The 18,423-nt window shown below is 33.8% G+C and overlaps 2 protein-coding genes across 2 annotated transcripts; both read left to right on the top strand.

Moving 5' to 3' along the window:
- The first annotated feature begins 9,295 nt into the window (after positions 1-9,295).
- Positions 9,296-13,724, top strand: LOC112737920 (ubiquitin-conjugating enzyme E2 35). The gene is made up of 8 exons (XM_025788076.3): positions 9,296-9,504; positions 9,770-9,797; positions 10,020-10,106; positions 11,305-11,363; positions 12,574-12,615; positions 12,723-12,796; positions 13,258-13,355; positions 13,472-13,724. Exons 1-8 carry the CDS (start codon positions 9,469-9,471, stop codon positions 13,507-13,509), a joined length of 462 nt encoding a protein of 153 aa, XP_025643861.1. The 5' UTR covers positions 9,296-9,468; the 3' UTR covers positions 13,510-13,724.
- Positions 13,725-15,109: 1,385 nt separating this feature from the next.
- LOC112737919 (cytochrome P450 703A2) lies at positions 15,110-17,628 on the top strand. The gene is made up of 2 exons (XM_025788075.3): positions 15,110-16,057; positions 16,936-17,628. Exons 1-2 carry the CDS (start codon positions 15,110-15,112, stop codon positions 17,572-17,574), a joined length of 1,587 nt encoding a protein of 528 aa, XP_025643860.1. The 3' UTR covers positions 17,575-17,628.
- The last annotated feature ends 795 nt before the right edge of the window (positions 17,629-18,423 follow it).

Below are 18,423 nucleotides of genomic sequence, written 5' to 3'. Positions count from 1 at the left end.
TATATTAGGCAGTGGGTTGACGATAATGTGTTGAACCATATTATTAGAGAGACACATGCTAGGACCCTTTGGATTAAGCTTGAACAGTTGTATGCTCGAAAAACTGGGAATAACAAGATGTTTTTTATCAAGCAGTTGTTGGCTTTGAAGTATACAGATGGGACATCAATGATAAATCACTTGAATAACTTCCAAGAAATAATGAATCAGTTATCTTCCATGGGTATCAAGTTTGATGAAGAGGTTCAAGGATTGTTACTTCTTGGCTTCTTACCAGACTCGTGAGAAATTCTCAGAATGTCATTGTCCAATTCTGCTCCTGATGGTGTAATCTCTATGGATATTGGCAAGAGCAGTGTTTTGAATGAAGAAATGAGAAGAAAGTCACAAGGTACATCAACTACACATTCAGATGTTCTTGTTTCTGAGTCTAGGGGGAGAAACAAAAGTCGATGTTCTAAAAGTAGAGATCAAAGCAGAAGCAAGTCTCGAGAAAAGTATAAGAATATTGAGTGTCATCATTGTGGTCAAAAGGGACATGTGAAGAAATTTTGTTGGCAGCTAAAGAAGGAGAAAGCCAAGGCAAGTAAAGACAAGAGCACAAATAAAGATGATGGTAGCAATGAAGACAAGGTTAATGTAACTCATGATGATTTTCTTCTTGTTGAGGAGTTTGAATCTATTAACCTTGTTGATAATGGCACTAGTTAGGTGATTGATAGTGGTGCTTCTATTCATGTTACATCTAAGAGGGATTTGTTTACATCTTATACTCCTGGTGATTTTAGTGATGTGAAAATGGCTCATCAAGGTGTTGCAAAATGTGCTGGTGTTGGGCAGGTTTGCTTAGAAACCTCCAACGATACCAAGTTGACTTTGAAGCGTGTGAAGCATGTTCCAGATATTCGGTTGAACTTACTTTCGGTTGGTAAGTTGTGTGATGAAGACTTGGATAGCTCATTTTCTCATGATAGCTGGAAGCTCACCAAGGGTTCCATGGTTGTTGCTAGAGGTACTCGACATTCTACTTTTTATTTAACTCAAGCAAAGATTGTGAAAGATGTTGTTAATGCTGCTGAGTTTGTTGATGAAACTGATTTATGGCATAAGAGATTATGTCATATGAGTGAGAAGGGCATGAATATGTTATCCAAGAGGAATTTTTTATCTGGTTGTAAGGTTTCTTTGCAAAAGTGCAACCATTGCTTTGCTGGGAAATAAAACAGGGTTTCTTTCAAAAGCCATCCACCTTCAAGGAAGCCGAAGATACTTGACTTGGTGCATTCTGATGTATGTGGGCCGATGAAGACAAGAACACTTGGAGGGTCTATCTATTTTGTAACCTTTATTGATGACTATTCTAGAAAATTATGGGTTTACACTTTGAAGACCAAAGATCAAGTTTTGAATGTGTTCAAGCAATTTCAAGCTTCTGTTGAAAGAGAAAATGGGAAGAAGTTGAAATGCATTCGTACTGACAATGGTGGTGAGTACTCAGGTCCATTTTATGCTTATTGTAAAGAGCATGGTATAATACATTAGAAGACTCCTCCGAAGACTCCTCAGTTGAATGGCTTGGCTGAAAGGATGAATAGAACATTGGTTGAAAGAGTTAGGTGCTTATTGTCACAGTCTGAATTGGCAAAATCCTTTTGGGGTGAAGCTTTGAGCACTGTTGTTCATGTCTTGAATCAGACACCATGTGTTCCCTTGCAATTTGAAGTGCCAGAGAAGGTATAGTCAGGTAAAGATGCTTCTTATAATCATTTAAGAGTCTTTGGATGTAAAGCTTTTGTTCATATTCCCAAAGATGAGAGATCCAAACTTGATGTAAAGACTAGGCAGTGTATTTTTATTGGCTAAGACATGGATGAGTTTGGTTACAGGTTTTATGATCCTGTTAGCAAGAAGGTGATTCGGAGTAGAAATTTTGTCTTTGTTGAAGATCAAACATTAAAGGATGTTGATAATACGGAGAAGCCAATGGTTCAGCCTAGTGATGATTTTTATGACTTGGATATTACTCCCTCTATGCCTATGGTAGAAGATGGTAGAGTTGAAGTTCAAAATAATGAGCATGATACAAGTGCAGGAGAAGATGGAACAGTTGATCCGATACTTGATGAAGTTGGTGATGATGATCAAGATGAAGAACCAGCTTTGAAAATTCTTGCAAATGCACTCAAAAGGTCTACAAGAGAGAGGAAGCCTCCGTCAAGGTATTCTCCACATGAGTTTGTTTTGTTGACTGATGAGGGAGAACCTGAATGCTTTGGAGAGGCTGCTGAAGATAAAAGCAAAGCTCAATGGTTTGAAGCTATGCAAGAAGAAATAAAGTCCTTACTTGAGAATGATACCTATGAGTTAGTGAACCTACCGAAGGGTATACAAGTTTTGAAGAACAAATGGGTATTTAGAATCAAGAATGAAGAACACAATTCTAAGCCTCGATATAAGGCTAGATTGGTTGTTAGAGGCTTTAGCCAGAGAAAAGGTGTTGATTATGAGGAGATCTTTTCTCCTGTTGTGAGGATGTCATCCATTCGTGCTGTGCTTGGATTAGCAGCTTCTCTTGATTTGGAGATTGAACAAATGGATGTGAAAACAGATTTTCTTCATGGTGATTTAGATAAGGAGATCTACATGGAGCAACCAGAAGGCTTTGTTGTTAAAGGAAAGGAAGATTTTGTGTGCAAGCTTAAGAAGAGTCTTTATGGGTTGAAGCAAGTTCCAAGACAGTGGTACAAGAAGTTTGAATCTGTTATGGGAGAGCATGGTTACCGTAAGACAACTTCAGATCATTGTGTATTTGTGCAAAAATTTTCTGATGATGATTTTATCATTCTTTTACTTTATGTGGATGATATTTTGATTGTGAGCAAGAATGCTTTGAGGATTAATGAGTTGAAGAAACAGTTGAGCAATTTCTTTGCTATGAAGGACTTGGGTCCTGCCAAACAGATTTTGGGCATGACTATTACTCGTTATAGAGATTCTAAGAAGCTTTATTTGTCACAGGAGAAGTACATAAAGAAAGTGCTTTAAAAGTTTGGCATGAGTGATGCCAAATGTGTTACTAGTTCTTTTGCTCCTAATTTTAAGTTGAGCACCAAGCAGTGTCCAACCACTGATGAAGAGAAACAAGTAATGGATGAAATTCCTTATACCTCAGCTGTTTGAAGCTTGATGTATGCTATGGTGTGTACTAGACCAGACATAGCTCATGCGGTTGGTACTGTGAGTCATTTTCTCTCTAATCCAGATAAAGAACATTGGAATGTTGTTAAATAGATTATGAGATATCTCAAAGGTACAACTAACTTGAGTTTGAGTTTTGGTGGTGAGAAACATTTGCTAGTTGGCTTTACTGATGCAGACATGACAGAAGATATTGATTCTCGAAAGTCTACTTCAGGTTATCTGCTCAAGTTTGCAGGGAGAGCAATTTCATGGTAGTCAAGACTACAGAAGTGTGTTGCACTTTCTACCACAGAGGCAGAGTTTATTGCAGCAACTGAAGCATGTAAAGAATTATTATGGATGAAGAAGTTTCTTACAACACTTGGTTTCAAGCAAGACCGTTATGTGTTGTTGTGTGATAGTCAAAGTGCTATTCATCTTGCCAAGAATTCTACTTTTCATGCAAGATCTAAACATATTGATGTTAGGTATCACTGGATACGGGATGTGTTAGATTTCAAGTTGTTGGAACTTGAGAAAGTTCACACTGATGACGTTGGTGCTGATATGATGACAAAAGCATTGTCAAGAGATAAGTTTGAAACATGTTGTTTGATCGCCGAAATGGCGAGAGCCTCCACCTAGTCGAGAAGGGGGGATTTGTTGGGATTTTTCTCTCATTTGTGAGGCCCAAACCCAATATTTTAAGGGTGTCACTTTGCACCCATTGTGCCACAATCCTAATCAGATTTTTTGGGTTCTTTTGAGAGTAAGAGAGTGTAGCCACAAAGTGAGAGAGAAGAGGAAAAACAGAATTCCCGTTTTTATGCACAGTAGTAAATTTCAAATCAAAGTTTCTCATTCGTTCACCGTTGGATCAGCTTGAAATTTAAACTTCATGTTTCCATCATTTTGTTCTTTATTCTGGTCGGTGGAGATGTTGATTTAACATTTTCAGTGGGAGAAATTGGCTTCGCAAAGAGAGAAATTACGTTTCCCGTTTTTACACAGCATTAATCTTTGAATAGCAGTTTCTCATTGTTTCACCGTTGAATCAACGTGAAATTTAAACTGTAGATTCTTCACATCTTATTCTTTATTCTGAACGGTGGAGATTTTAATTGAAGGTCTTTAGAGGAAGAAATTGGCTTCGACAGCAGCTCTATTTTTGGGTATATTTCATCTTCTTGCTTCTCATTTATGAGCTTTGGTGCTTTGATATTTTGGCTGGTTATATGTACGTTTTTGTGCTTTATTTGAGACTCTCTTGTACCTCATTTGATTATAGTGGAACTATTTCATTGGTTTGGACGACCCGTGGTTTTTACCTCTCACATTAAGGGGGTTTTCCATGTTAAAATCTCGATGTGTTCTTATTATTGCTTTACTTGCTATATTTGTTTGTTCATAGTTGCTGCCATATTGTGTTGTGAGTGCTTCCATATTATTCTTGTGTTGGATATTTGTGTTGTTTCTGATGCTAGGCTCTTTCAATCTCGAGGTAAGAATCAATTTGCAGACGCTCTAACAATCTTAGCTATGATGACTAAATTAGAAGCCCATCCTAATGTCATACCAATCCAAATAAAAACACAAGAACTTTCACTATGAAAATATGTCGAATAGGAAATAGATGGTAACCCATGGTACTGTGATATCAAGCAATACATCAAAGAAAGAAAATACCTGTCAAGGATAAATGAATCGAGTAAAAAGACCGTTTGATGACTGGCAATGGATTTTTTTTTTTTTTAGTGGAAAAATTCTCTATAAGAGAAATTTTGATGACACACTTTTCAGATGTGTAGATGCTGACGAAGTCATTATCATTATAACTAAAGTCCATGAAGGTAGTTGTGAAACCCATGCCAATCGTCATATGATGGCAGTCAAGGGTGTCAAAAATTTTCAGGAGGCGAGGATTCCACGAGGACCACCCTGAATGGGGCCTCAATGGTGGGGAATTTTTTCCGTGGGGTTGGGAATGGGAGCAAAATTCCCCCGAGACAGGCGTGGGGACCTGAGCGGAGATCCCTACCCCATCCCCGATAATTCTCCGAATTTTTGAATTTACTTAATAACCCTTACTTTATTTCTAATATAGGGGTTTTTTTAATAATTTCACTCATTGAAAAATCCTAACCCTATTGTTCAATATTTTATTTTATGGACTATGATTTGCTATGTTATATTTCTGGACTTATAATCTTGGATAAGATATGTTTGTGTGTTTGTAATAATATTTTGTAGTTTGTTTTTTGGTTTTTTTGATATCTTTTATTATAATTTCCATATGAATATTAAATATAGGGAGATGGGGAATGGGGCCCCGCGAAAAATGCGGGGAATGCGAAAAACGGGGATGGGGACAATTATTCTCCCATGGCGAAAAATGAAGCAAGAACGGAGATTAATTCTGGGGGCGGGAACGGGGAACAAGGAGGCATCCCCCGCCCCGCCCCACCCCATTGACATCCTTAAATGGCACAAATGATTTTAATAAGTGGTTATTATTGGTCCACCATAGAAGCTGATTGCATTGCTTACATTATTCGAAAATGTCACAAATGTGAGATGCATGCTGATAGAATTAATGGTCCTCCATTCCCATTGCATAACATGATATCAAAATGGTCTTTCTCAAATGTGGGGCATCCATATTATCCAATCAACCCTAAAGCTTCAAATGGTTGATTTATCCTATTTGCAATTGATTAATTCACCAAATGGATTGAAGCGACACATTTGCTAGTTTCACTCAGAAAGTATTCATCAAGTTCATGAAAAAGATCTCATTTGTAGATATGAGATACCAAAAAGGATCATTATTGATACTACTCCAAATCTCAATGACAATGAAGTTCATAGATTTTTGGAATAATTTAATATCTAACGTCTTAATTCAACTCCTTATGAGCAACAAATGAATGGTGCAGTTAAGATAGAATGATTTATTTCTTTTAAGGGACTCCAATCAAGATGTTTAAAACGTTTTTTTTAAATATTTTTTAATAATTAAAATTTAACGCATATAATCGATTAGATTGTGTTATTTTTGTCAAAATTAGATTAGACAAATTAATTTGACCGAAAAATGGTAAATAAATTTTGAATCAGTCTAAATTAATATTATTTTTTATAAAAAATAACAGCAATACCCCTATTATAGAAAATGACTAAAATACTCTTATTATATATATTAATTTTGAGAATTTTAAATTCTAATCCTTTTCTTCTCTGTCGTCAGGGTTAGGATTTAGAATTTTTAAAATTAATATATATAATAGAAAAATTTTAGTTATTTTTTATAATAAGAATATTGTAATTATTTTTTATAAAAAAAATATTAATTTATATCAATTCAAAATTTAATTTATTAATTTTTTGACTAAATTGATTTGTCCGGTCTAATTTTAATAAAAATATATTTAAAAAAAACGTTTTTGATATCTTTATCGTGACTCCCTTCCTTTAAATTTTGAAACTCATATCTAGTTGGTTTTATTTATTTATTTATATTTATTTTTTACTTTTTATTAGGTTACTAATATCCATATCTAGTTGGTTTTGGCCATTTCTTTCAAATCATTAAATTCATATCATATCCAATTAGCTCTGATTTTCTTTATTTATCGTCAGGTCCTCAAATATAAACAAATTATTCATTTTTACAAATAAGCAACGAATAAAGAGGGATAGGTATGAAACTATGAATACAATATTTTGTTTGATTCAACTATAATATTAAAAAAAAACCATTAGACTTGTCAACCTTCAATTTTTGTTTATTATATTTTATGCAACAAATCTTTTGGTTCTATCAATATAAAAAGGAAAAAAAAAAAAAAAACTGATCATTAGCTTAGTCAAGTACTCTTTAAGATAAAAAACAAACATAAACTACCATTTATATCTATAAATTTTATAAATGTTAATGAAAGTATCCATTAAACAAAAAAAATTATTATAGTATACATAAAAGATGAATTCTATGTGACAATAGTACTCAAATCATAATTTTTTATTGACATTTTAATAAAATTCCTAAATTATCCTTTTTATCATCTTTCCAAAATTTTAAATTTTTACAACCTTCATTCTTCTTTTTCTTCGATCACCATCAGTCACCAAAAGGCAAAAAATAAAAAAATAAAAAATAAAAAATAAAAAAATGAATCCCAAGTCAATTCAATTGCAACAATTGAAACTGGCCGCTGTGTTAGGCGCCGATCTATTCCCATTCCCATTCGAGACCCTGATCTTGCACCTGATGTCTTCCTCCACCGAGCAGCGTTCTCACGCCAAGTTGCTCTTCAATCTTTGCAAATAGACCGATCTTGACATTCTTTCCTTAAAATTCACACACCTCCTTTCCACCTCCCCTCACCAGGAGACTCGAGTCATGTCCGCCATCTTCTTCTACAAGCAGCTCACTTTCGACGATTCATACCTCTAGCCACATTTCTCCCCTCACATTTAGTCTTCCCTAAAAATTTGATTTTTTCTTTTTATTCTTTTCCCATTTGAAGCAACTCATGATCTCTGAAAAATAGAGAAAATGAAAAATTGATTCCCTAAAAGAGGAGGATATAGTTCAGGGTCTTTTTTGTGAAAGTCATCAAACATTTGCTTATAATAAGGGGTACCAAAATCGTAGACAATTGGTTCTCTGAGAGAGGGATCAAAGAGTTCAATGTGCGCACCTGTGCAGTAAGAAGAGACGTCGAACCCCTGTCTCTTTAGCAGGAAGTGCGCTTCCATGCTCCTATTCTGGTTCGATGAACACACCATGGCGTACCGATATGTCGTTATTCTAAGAAAAAATATTGAATTAAGAGTGCACAACAATGGAACTCAATAATTTTTCACTGTTAAGACGAAAGAGAAGAACATGATTCTTGAGTGTTGCGTATTACCAATTGAGAGAGAGTGAGGATGGTGGTGGTGGTGATGGTGAGTAGTGGCAGTAGAGAGGGAGAGGGAAGACAGTGATAATCGGGGAAAGTACTGGTGGTGGAAGGATTGTGAAAGTTTGGAATTTGAAAAAGAAGATAAAGATAAAAGGTGGGGTAATTTGAAAAAATTCAAACAATGGGTAGCATTTCAGGTTCATTAAAAGAATTAGAGAAAGTATAGGGAGCCAATGGCCTAAGCGTACAATGTGTACAATGGAGGTTTAGGAAATATTAGAGATATGATCATTAGTGTTACATTGTCCTGTCAGGTTATGCTTTTGGGATGAGTGGTTTCATGACATGGTATTAGAGTTCTAGATCCGAAAGGTCAAGAGTTCGATCCTTGGTGAACTCCAAAATCAGCTTAAGCTTTTGGGATGAGTGATTTTAGGACATGAGATGTTTATTATCCTGGTATCCGGATGGTTATTTTGGATAATATAGGTGATGTTCATTTTATTCATAGACCAAAGATTTAACCCATTGTACACATTGTACGATTAGGCCAGATGTTCATTTTATTCATAGACCAAAGATTTAGCCAATTATACACATTATACGATTAGGCCATTGACTCCCTAGCATTACTGAAAGAATTATATCTAATTAATTAAAAATTTAATTTTTAAAATTAAAACTAACTTTTTTTTTTTACTTATTGTTTACATTTTTCAAAAAAAAAAAACCTTGTTCTCTCTCGAGTTGATAGAGTAGGATTAAACCTCAATCCGCTAACCCACACATTAATTTGCTCGGCGCTCAATCCTATCTGCAGCAGATGAGGTTAGCAATCCTATTATTTCATAAATTTTTTATTTTTTATTTTTTAAAAATCGTATTATTCTAAAATAATTTTATTAAAAATTATAGAATAAATTATTCTTTGTACTCATAAAAGATACAAATGCTAAGGTAAATGATAATTGTAACCATAAAAAGTGTATCAAAAGTACCCGATGTTGGTTATGCAATTTGTCCGTTAAGGTACTTTTGGCACACAAAATTCATCTTCCGTAATTACAATTGTCGTTTTATTCTTATATAGGTATATTTGTCAGCGTCTATATCTTTCATAGTATAAATAGTAATTTATTCAAAATTGAATTATTTTTTAAGGCAAAAATCGTGGTGGCCTTAAAAAGAATAGTCAAGGACCGAATTGACAATATGACCGGATTGGTGTTTACTCAAAAAAAAAAAAAAAAAGGTTCAACGCCCAATAGCTTAGTTCGTATTTGGAATTGTGACAGTGGGGAGTTGAGGAACTGTCTCTCTCGCTGTGTTCTGAAAAGAGGGAAAACCCTATTGCGTGCATTGCAGTCGACCCCTGACAATGGCCAACAGTAATCTCCCTCGAAGAATCATCAAGGTTCGTATCCATTTTCTTGTTCCCTAACCCCAATTTTAATTCCTCTGATTCAGAAAGCAAACCAAAGAAACTCGAAAACCTCATTCTTCCATATGGCTCAATTCCAAAATTGCCCTTTTTCCACTACGATAAAAGGGGAAACCGAAGGATGTTAGGCTTTTATTCGTTTCTTTATCTTCAAAATCTTGGATTTTTCTCTTAAAGAATTCCATTTGTTCAACGTGCTGATCACTGCTATTTTCTTTCACTGGTTTGATATGAGCAGGAAACGCAGCGTTTGCTCAGTGAGCCAGGTAGTTTTTAGGTTTTTATACTTTGTTACTCTTTGTTTATGTATTTAATTTTATATTCTTAGTTGAGTTAGTTGCTTGTTTATGTTTTCTTAAGTGTATATATCTAGAAACTAGCATCTTTTAACATGTTCCTTGGAAGTTGTTACCTCGCTGATCTAATAACAATAATAATAATAATTATAATGCACGGATTTTACCTGATATTATGATATGTTAATGCAGCACCGGGAATTAGTGCTTCCCCTTCGGAAGATAATATGCGATATTTCAATGTCATGATCCTCGGGCCGACCCAGTCACCGTACGAAGGTAGCAATGAGCTCACTCATTTTCCTTTGTTTGGTATTTTCGGTAGTACATGGAGAGTTGCTGTAAGCAATTACGCTTTGCTTTAATGTGTGGGAATGATTTTGTTATATATTTTTATGTGCCTGTTATTGACTCATTTTGTTGCTACTTATTGAAAGTTTGAAACTCTGTGCTGGTTCACAGTCCCTCTATAGAGAGTTGGGGGTAGGTTTTGACTTTTCCTTTGTCTTTTGGTGCTGTGTTTTAGTCCTTTTTATTTTTCTGAAGTAGTTAACGTTTTATGAATATGAAGAAAAATTGCAACATGGAGTTGGCAAATGCAAAGGGGCATGTGTCCTTAATTGGCTAGGCGAGACCAAGAACTCCTATTTGTAGTAGAGACTCTCTGGTAGAACATTACTGGTTAGGTAGTTGGAGTATATCTTAGGAAGTTAATACCTATAGGAATGAAAAAGGGGATCCTCTGGATTGAGTAAGAAAAGGTTGGTAGAGTTGATAAGTTTCTTGATTATGTTCTCTATGAACCATTAATAAATAAGCACTTTCTCTCTGATATTCAATAGTTACCTTTCTTCAATCTGAACCATTTCCATCTCTCTGGCATTTACAAGCCTGGTGTTTTTGGGATGGGCTCTCCTCTGTCGCAAATTCTTACTATTCTACACTTGTGGTGATTTTGCTAGGGTGGAACCCTTACAAGTCTATCTTTTGAATTCGTGAGCAGAGGTTTAAGCACAACCATTACAGAATAAGGAGTTCCCTTTATATACTTGCATATCTTTATTGTTAGATTTCTTCTGCTGGTTATCTAGTTAACCTCGAGCTTTTAGGGTACTATCACTTGTATTCTGCTCATTCATTTCATAATATTGTGCTTACTATTTTTATAAGATTTTGAAATTACCTCCCAAAACAGTATAAAAAATTGTGGTTTATCCTTTTTATGTTCATTCATATTCGTAACATTGGAGTCAACTCTTCAATCTGTAGTCAGTGTTACATGCAAATGCTCTCTTAGATCATATTTTGATTCCTCCTTTATAGAATCATGTTTGGAAGTGGAATGCGATATATATTTTTGTTATATAATTTTCATGTCATTCATGGGTTTAATTCCTCTTGTCTATTTTCTCTTGAAATGTGTGGATACCTGACTTGTTTTTTACCAATATGCATGCCTTTTTGCTTGTATTACTAGGTGGAGTCTTCAAATTAGAGCTATTTTTGCCAGAAGAATATCCAATGGCTGCTCCAAAGGTTAATTTACTTTTATTCTCTTCTATTGCACTACCAAAAGTATTACCACTGTTATTTTCATTAACTCTTACTCTACTTTTCTAGGTTGGGTGATATACCCATGTCCTCAATCGAACATCCTTCTGGTCCACTTATTTTTCTTAATGCCTTCCCTTTCTGAAACTCACATACTAAGAACTTGGAAATTGCATTGTTTAAACTGTTGAATAGAATATCCTCCTTACATTTTATCTGTGTTAACCTGCACTGTTGTGTATTTTACCTTTTATTTTTCTTGAATATTGATGTGAAATTTTTGTTTATATTAGATTATTATCAATTCCAGGATTCCATCAATGAAAAAACTGAAAATACTTGTAATTTTTCTAAAGAAAAAATATTTTATATACTATCTTAATATGTTGATTGGGTATTGAACGAAACTAATTGATGTAGAAATTGAATATAGGATACAAAATTGATATAAATCGAGCGAATGGTGGACTTTTGAGTAATATGCATAGTGTCAGAAAGCATGGGTTATCTTCAAACTGAAGACAGTTCTATGAATGTTATATAACTGGTTCTAAAGAGAGCAAGTGGAATTGAAATGCCCTTGCATTGAGTGAAGTAAATTTTGCAGTGTTTGTTTTGCAAATATTACGCGTGGTTTACAATTGACAAATGGTAAATTGTATAGTTTACTTGTAATATCACTGAAAGATTTTACCTTCAGGTTGACCATTATATACATCTCTACAAATTGGTTTGAAATCTATTATTAACTTCATTTTTGGATGAGAACTGTGGATACTTATTTTCAAAAACCAAATCTATCTTAAAGCAAAATTACAGGATATTTTGTTTTCTGTGGCTTCAGAGTCTGAAGTCGTTCAGAGTCTGAAGTCACCACTAGATTTCTTTAGGACATAGAACTAGGGTACTGATTAGCATTTTCAGGATACTCGAATTTCACGGTTTACTGAAAGGGTGTAGTCGGTGTGCCACTTACAGCTCTTCCGTGCAAGTGATTGGGTTTTTTCTTTTAATTGTTAAATAATGCTCTCCTGACTTTGTCTACCATCCTTTCTGTCTTAATCCTTTTCTCTCTTCAATCTTTTCAAAGTTCTTTTTCTTATGAATCCATATTAAAATCCTACTTTTTAGTTTTTACTAGGATAAATGGCATTTTGATGTTTCTTCAATTGTTCCTATGCATTGCTTTTTACAGGTTAGGTTTCTGACGAAAATATATCACCCAAACATTGACAAGGTGCATTTTTCTTGCCCTACATTATTAATTAATTCTTCAATAGATAATTCTCTCACACTGCTGCATGTTTAATTATTTTATCCTGAAAAAACCCGCGTTTAAATCAGCTTGGCAGGATATGTCTTGATATTCTTAAAGATAAGTGGAGTCCTGCCCTTCAGATACGCACCGTTCTTTTGAGGTATATGTATGTTCGGCTTCTGGATTTCCTTATTCTCTTCGCATATCTTTTTATTTCATGAAGCAACTGGTTACTGTCTTGCCTTTGATGTTGAGTTTGCAAAAAAAAAACTCTGATGATACATATTAAGATGAATACAGATTTCCATGTATGCCAGTTTGCAAATCTATGAAAAATACTTTCTTTTTCCCCCTTTTTTTTAGTTACTCTGCTGGTATTGAAGAACTCTGCATTTTGTTTGGAAAAACTTCGCTTACAGAAAGAGTAATCTGTGTTCTTTTTCTTCATTTTATGTCTTACTGAATATGTATGAATCATACTTTCATCCCCATTTAATTTATAGAGCACCAAATAATGAAGAAAATGTCCTGGGGCAAGTCAAAGGGAACTATTTAACTAAGATGCTCTTTTCACAGTGACTATTATATATTCTGATAATATGAATTCATTGGCACAACTAGTATTCAGGCTCTTTTGAGTGCACCAAACCCGGACGATCCACTTTCTGAGAATATTGCAAAGCACTGGAAATCAAATGAGGCCGAGGCTGTTGAAACAGGTAGGCGTATCTGCATTTATAATTTGTATATTGGAAATTAGTTGATATTGATATCCGCCAGCAATGCAATACAATATTCATATTCTCTTTGGAATGTGTCGTTTGTTAACCTGCAGCAAAGGAATGGACTCGATTATATGCAAGCGGTGCCTGATGATTGGGTTCAAACTTACGGCTTCAAACGTTCAAGTGTATAATATGAACTGTCAGTTTTAAATGGAAAATATGGTCAAATTGTTGTCTAACTTGTGAGTTTATATTCCAAATAGCCTCCAGTTTCCTCTTAATTTCCGTATCTTGGAAGTCAGAATTCTTATGTGCTTTACGTTGATCTGTCTTTAAAATTAGCGCATCCTTCATTGAGCTCTATACGTAGTTACGTACTATTTTACAATAGCTAAAATTTTTGTATAGGTTTATGTGTTCTCTTCGTTTTATTTGTTTGGTTATGAAATCTATGATCGCCAAAAGTGTACATTGGTAGTCACGGCACATTTCTAACACTTGCAGCTAACGAATTTTAGGGTGAGCTTTGTGTGTTATGAATATTTTTAGGGCTTGGGATTGACTAAGTCTTGAAGAATTAACTTGACTCCATTTTACGCTCAAAGTCCTGTCTTTTTCTTTTCTTTTCCTCCAAGTTCCAACTCCCAACCCTGAAACATATCATATAATTTGTAGTCAATCAATAGAGTTTCAAAGTATGTTATCTCTTCATTATTTTTCACATGGATTTCGCTGTTATGCTTTTAGGATGTTAATACTAGTAGAAAATTTTATTGTTCAGACTCGTTTATGACGAATATCTGGAGTAAAACTGAAAGCAATATAACTATAATCGAAAAAGTAATTTTTTCTTAATACTTTGGATGCATAAGAATATAAAATTAAATAAGAATGAACTCGAATTTTCATTTTCAAAATCAAGACAACAGAAATTAAAAAATTGAAAGTTTAAAAGTTAAAAGATGATTCAATAATTTTAATATTTAATATTACTTAAATTTATAAGTGTAAAAAAAAACACACACACACATACATATAGGAATTTGAGAAGCATGCAACAACAATAAAGCAACAAAAGGAAATAAGAAAATCAAATCCAAGGTTATGAAGAGTTTACAATATAGAACTTAATGTAATTCTATTACTCCAGTAGTATTCCTTATTATTTATGAAAAGTTTATTAAAATTTTTAATGCTCAATTCACCTCTCTCTGTCTCTTGAGTTTATTGTGTTGACTGACTAACAACAATCATTTCTGATTTGCTTATTATCATCATTATCATCATCAACGCGGATTAAGATTGACTTTTTCTAGTTATTTAATAACGACTCGCATAAACTTTGATGTCACCTATATTTGTGGTTTGACCACCTAAATTATCCAAACAATGAAATTCGCTACCTAATTAAGAGGCCATGCTTCTCGTAATTATATACCAAAAGTCCAAAACCAAATTAGAAGGAATGCAACATTCATCTGCTTACGAAGAAATGAATTTGTTAAGAATCATCAAATGCATGACCTCCAACTCCACGTTATTGGTGTGTTCACATAAAATAATGTTTATAACAAGAAAATGATAAATAGAAGAAAAGAAAAGATAGAACACCACATAAAGATTGTGAATTATCAAGGCGAGTAAATGTAAACATGAAATAGCTTCATCCATTGAGTACACAATGGTCACACAATATATATACATGTAATTTCTTTAATTTGATGAGTGCAATTTGTTGAAATCAGAAAATGGTTTTGCCCATATTTTTCTCAACCTTACTCATAGGAGGACTACTAGCCTCTAAACTCATTTGGCAATGGTTCATACAAAAAATTTTATCTTTGCATAATAAGCACCCCAAACTCCCTCCTGGCCCACCAAGGTTGCCAATCGTTGGCAATCTTCTCCAATTAGGGCAACTTCCACATAGAGATTTAGCATCTTTATGCGATAAATATGGACCCTTAGTTTATCTTAAATTGGGTAACATTGATGCAATTACTACTAATGATCCTGATATCATACGCGAAATACTTGTTCGCCAAGATGATGTTTTTGCCTCTCGTCCACACACTCTTGCCGCTGTTCATTTAGCCTATGGGTGTGGGGACGTTGCATTGGCCCCTTTAGGCCCACATTGGAAGCGAATGAGAAGAATTTGCATGGAACATTTGTTAACCACAAAGAGACTTGAATCCTTCTCAAAACATCGTCAAGATGAAGCTAACCACCTTGTTAAGGATGTTTGGGCTAAAGCCCAAACCGGAAAGCCCATTAACTTGAGAGAAGTGTTGGGTGCATTTTCAATGAACAATGTCACTAGAATGTTGCTAGGAAAGCAATATTTTGGATCTAAATCAGCAGGCCCACAAGAGGCTATGGATTTCATGCACATAACCCATGAATTGTTTTGGTTATTGGGTGTCATATACTTGGGTGACTACTTGCCAATTTGGAGGTGGGTGGATCCTTATCAATGTGAAAGGAAAATGAAGGAAGTGGAAAAGAAAGTGGATGATTTTCACACCAAAATTATTGAAGAACATAGAAAAGCAAGAATTGAGAAGAAGAAGAAGAATAATAATATGGGAATAGAAGATGATGAAGAAATGGATTTTGTGGATATTTTACTATCACTGCCAGGCGAAGATGGAAAAGCGTGTTTGGATGATACAGAAATCAAAGCTTTGATTCAGGTATTTGCATTTCATTAGGCCGTTAAATGATATTTCTGTTGCTTAACGTTTTATTTTATTCATTTAATATTTTTTTTTTTAATTCCAATGAGGCGCTGAATAAACAAAAACACTCTTACTCTTTCTAACCTCTAGACGGATAATGTAATAATGGTAATCAAATAATTTTTCATTAGTATTTTTTTTTTTCTAAAGTTATGAGTAAAACTCAAATATGTGATTTATAAATAAGTATGAAAAGATTATGTTATTTGAGATATATTTTTTATTAGTAATATTTACTCTGTTAAATTGGAACCACTATATTTATTTGTATATTATAGAAAAAAAAAATCCGGACATTTTTCTAATAAATAGATTATCATGTTTTACAAATATTCACCTGACCCAATCGTCAATACTCAATAGTTATAGGTCACATCTTTTAAAAATAACTTAATATGAAATCGCTGTTTAAAGCTAACATAAACTAACATTTCCATTATCAATATTTTAATTATATTCATTTGAAAAATAAACTCTCATTCTATCTATAAAAATTTAAAACACTAACAAATTTAGATAGTCTTTGTATAAAAAAAAATATTTCAATATTATTTTCAACAAGTAAATTTGTCAATATTTTAAATATTTATATATAAACATAATAAGGTACTCAATTTGATAAAGATAAAATTAATTTCATTTATTCATAGACATATTTGTCAATATCCTAAAAATTTATAGATTTGTTAATGAGTTATAATTCAAATGGTATAGTCTCTTCATACTCACCAATAGTAAATTCGAGTGTTCCTATTTTCGGTAAAAAAAAAATTATAGGTTTGCGTTATTATTATAATTTATTTATTGTTTAAATAATGATTGTCATTTTTAAGGATATGATAGCTGCAGCAACAGATACTTCGGCGGTGACGAATGAATGGGCAATGGCTGAGGTAATCAAACATACCCATGTCCTTCGTAAAATTCAAGAAGAGCTTGATATAGTAGTGGGTCCCAATAGAATGGTGATGGAATCTGATTTAGTCCACCTTAATTACCTGCGATGCGTTGTACGTGAAACATTTCGGATGCACCCAGCAGGGCCTTTCCTCATTCCACATGAATCTCTTCGTGACACCACCATCAACGGCTTTGATATACCTGCAAAGACACGTGTCTTCATCAACACCCATGGTTTGGGGCGTAACACTAAGATTTGGGACACTGTGGAGGAGTTTAGGCCCGAAAGGCACTTGCTAGTTGACGGGAGTAGGGTTGAGATTAGCCATGGAGTAGATTTCAAAATACTACCCTTTAGTGCTGGAAAAAGGAAATGTCCCGGTGCACCACTTGGAGTCACCTTGGTTTTAATGGCTTTGGCTCGACTTTTTCATTGCTTCGATTGGGCTCCGCCACGTGGCTTAAATCCTCAAGATATTGATACAAGGGAAGTCTATGGAATGACCATGCCTAAGGTTGAGCCCTTGATTGCTTTTGCTAGTCCACGGTTACCAAAACATTTGTATGATTAACTAAAATGTATTTTCACTTTAAATTCATGAATAAAGTATATATGTTTTGTTAAATGTCTACTCGATCAAAATATAGTAAGGGAAGAGTTTCAGGTGTACTGGGAATATCGGTATTTCAGTTGTTTTAACCGTTGATCTTAATTATGAAAAATATATATAATATATATTAATTGAAATCAACAGTTAAAACCACTGGAACACTGTTATTTTCCAGTACACTTAAAATTTTTCTTATAGTATAACGTATAGAGTTATATTATGTTCAGAGCCCATGATATTAAAGTAGATTTTATAAAATCTAATCGATTCATGTTTCGATGTGGTAGTAAAAAGAAATTACATATTTAATGTTAATATTGTTGTTGAAGAGATAGGAGATGATTGTTACGTATACAATTGTAACGAAACTTAGACTTTTAATTTGAAGTTACAAGCATTTGCATAACTAAAAGTACGAGGAAGAAAAAACTTTTGATAAACGACGAATTTAAATATGAAGTGTGAGAGTAAAAGGATAGGAGGTCTAACTTTTGATAAACTTTTTTTTTAAGTGATTAATCATAAAAATTGTGGGAGTTTTTGAGCATTAGAAAAGAATCAAGTGAGATAAATAAGATGAGAAGATATCACATTCAATTCAAAATTTTAAAGTAATAAATTAATAGATCTCTCATTTTATAAACTTTTCACTTTTTTTTATTTTCTTTGATTTGGGACTAACTTTAGCATTCATCACATTTGCAACATTAATAAAAAGAGTTATTCTCCACATATAAGTATTTTCCCATACAAGTCATTTATATTCACACACTTTCACGCTGTATCTCTTCTTCTTCTTTCTCCATGCCT

This window comes from Arachis hypogaea, chromosome 13 (assembly GCF_003086295.3).
Source record: "Arachis hypogaea cultivar Tifrunner chromosome 13, arahy.Tifrunner.gnm2.J5K5, whole genome shotgun sequence".
NCBI classification, from domain to species: Eukaryota; Viridiplantae; Streptophyta; class Magnoliopsida; order Fabales; family Fabaceae; genus Arachis; species Arachis hypogaea.
Note: the sequence above shows the minus strand (reverse complement) of the source record. Positions and strands in the feature narration are given on the sequence as shown.

Excerpts from the sequence above, each read along its gene's own strand:
- LOC112737919 (XM_025788075.3), top strand. The coding sequence starts at position 15,110 with ATGGTTTTGCCCATATTTTTCTCAACCTTACTCATAGGAGGACTACTA. Across the intron at positions 16,058-16,935 it reads AAATCAAAGCTTTGATTCAG|GATATGATAGCTGCAGCAAC; the intron begins GTATTTGCATTT and ends GTCATTTTTAAG.
- LOC112737920 (XM_025788076.3), top strand. The coding sequence starts at position 9,469 with ATGGCCAACAGTAATCTCCCTCGAAGAATCATCAAG. Across the intron at positions 11,364-12,573 it reads ATCCAATGGCTGCTCCAAAG|GTTAGGTTTCTGACGAAAAT; the intron begins GTTAATTTACTT and ends TGCTTTTTACAG. Across the intron at positions 12,797-13,257 it reads ATACGCACCGTTCTTTTGAG|TATTCAGGCTCTTTTGAGTG; the intron begins GTATATGTATGT and ends TGGCACAACTAG.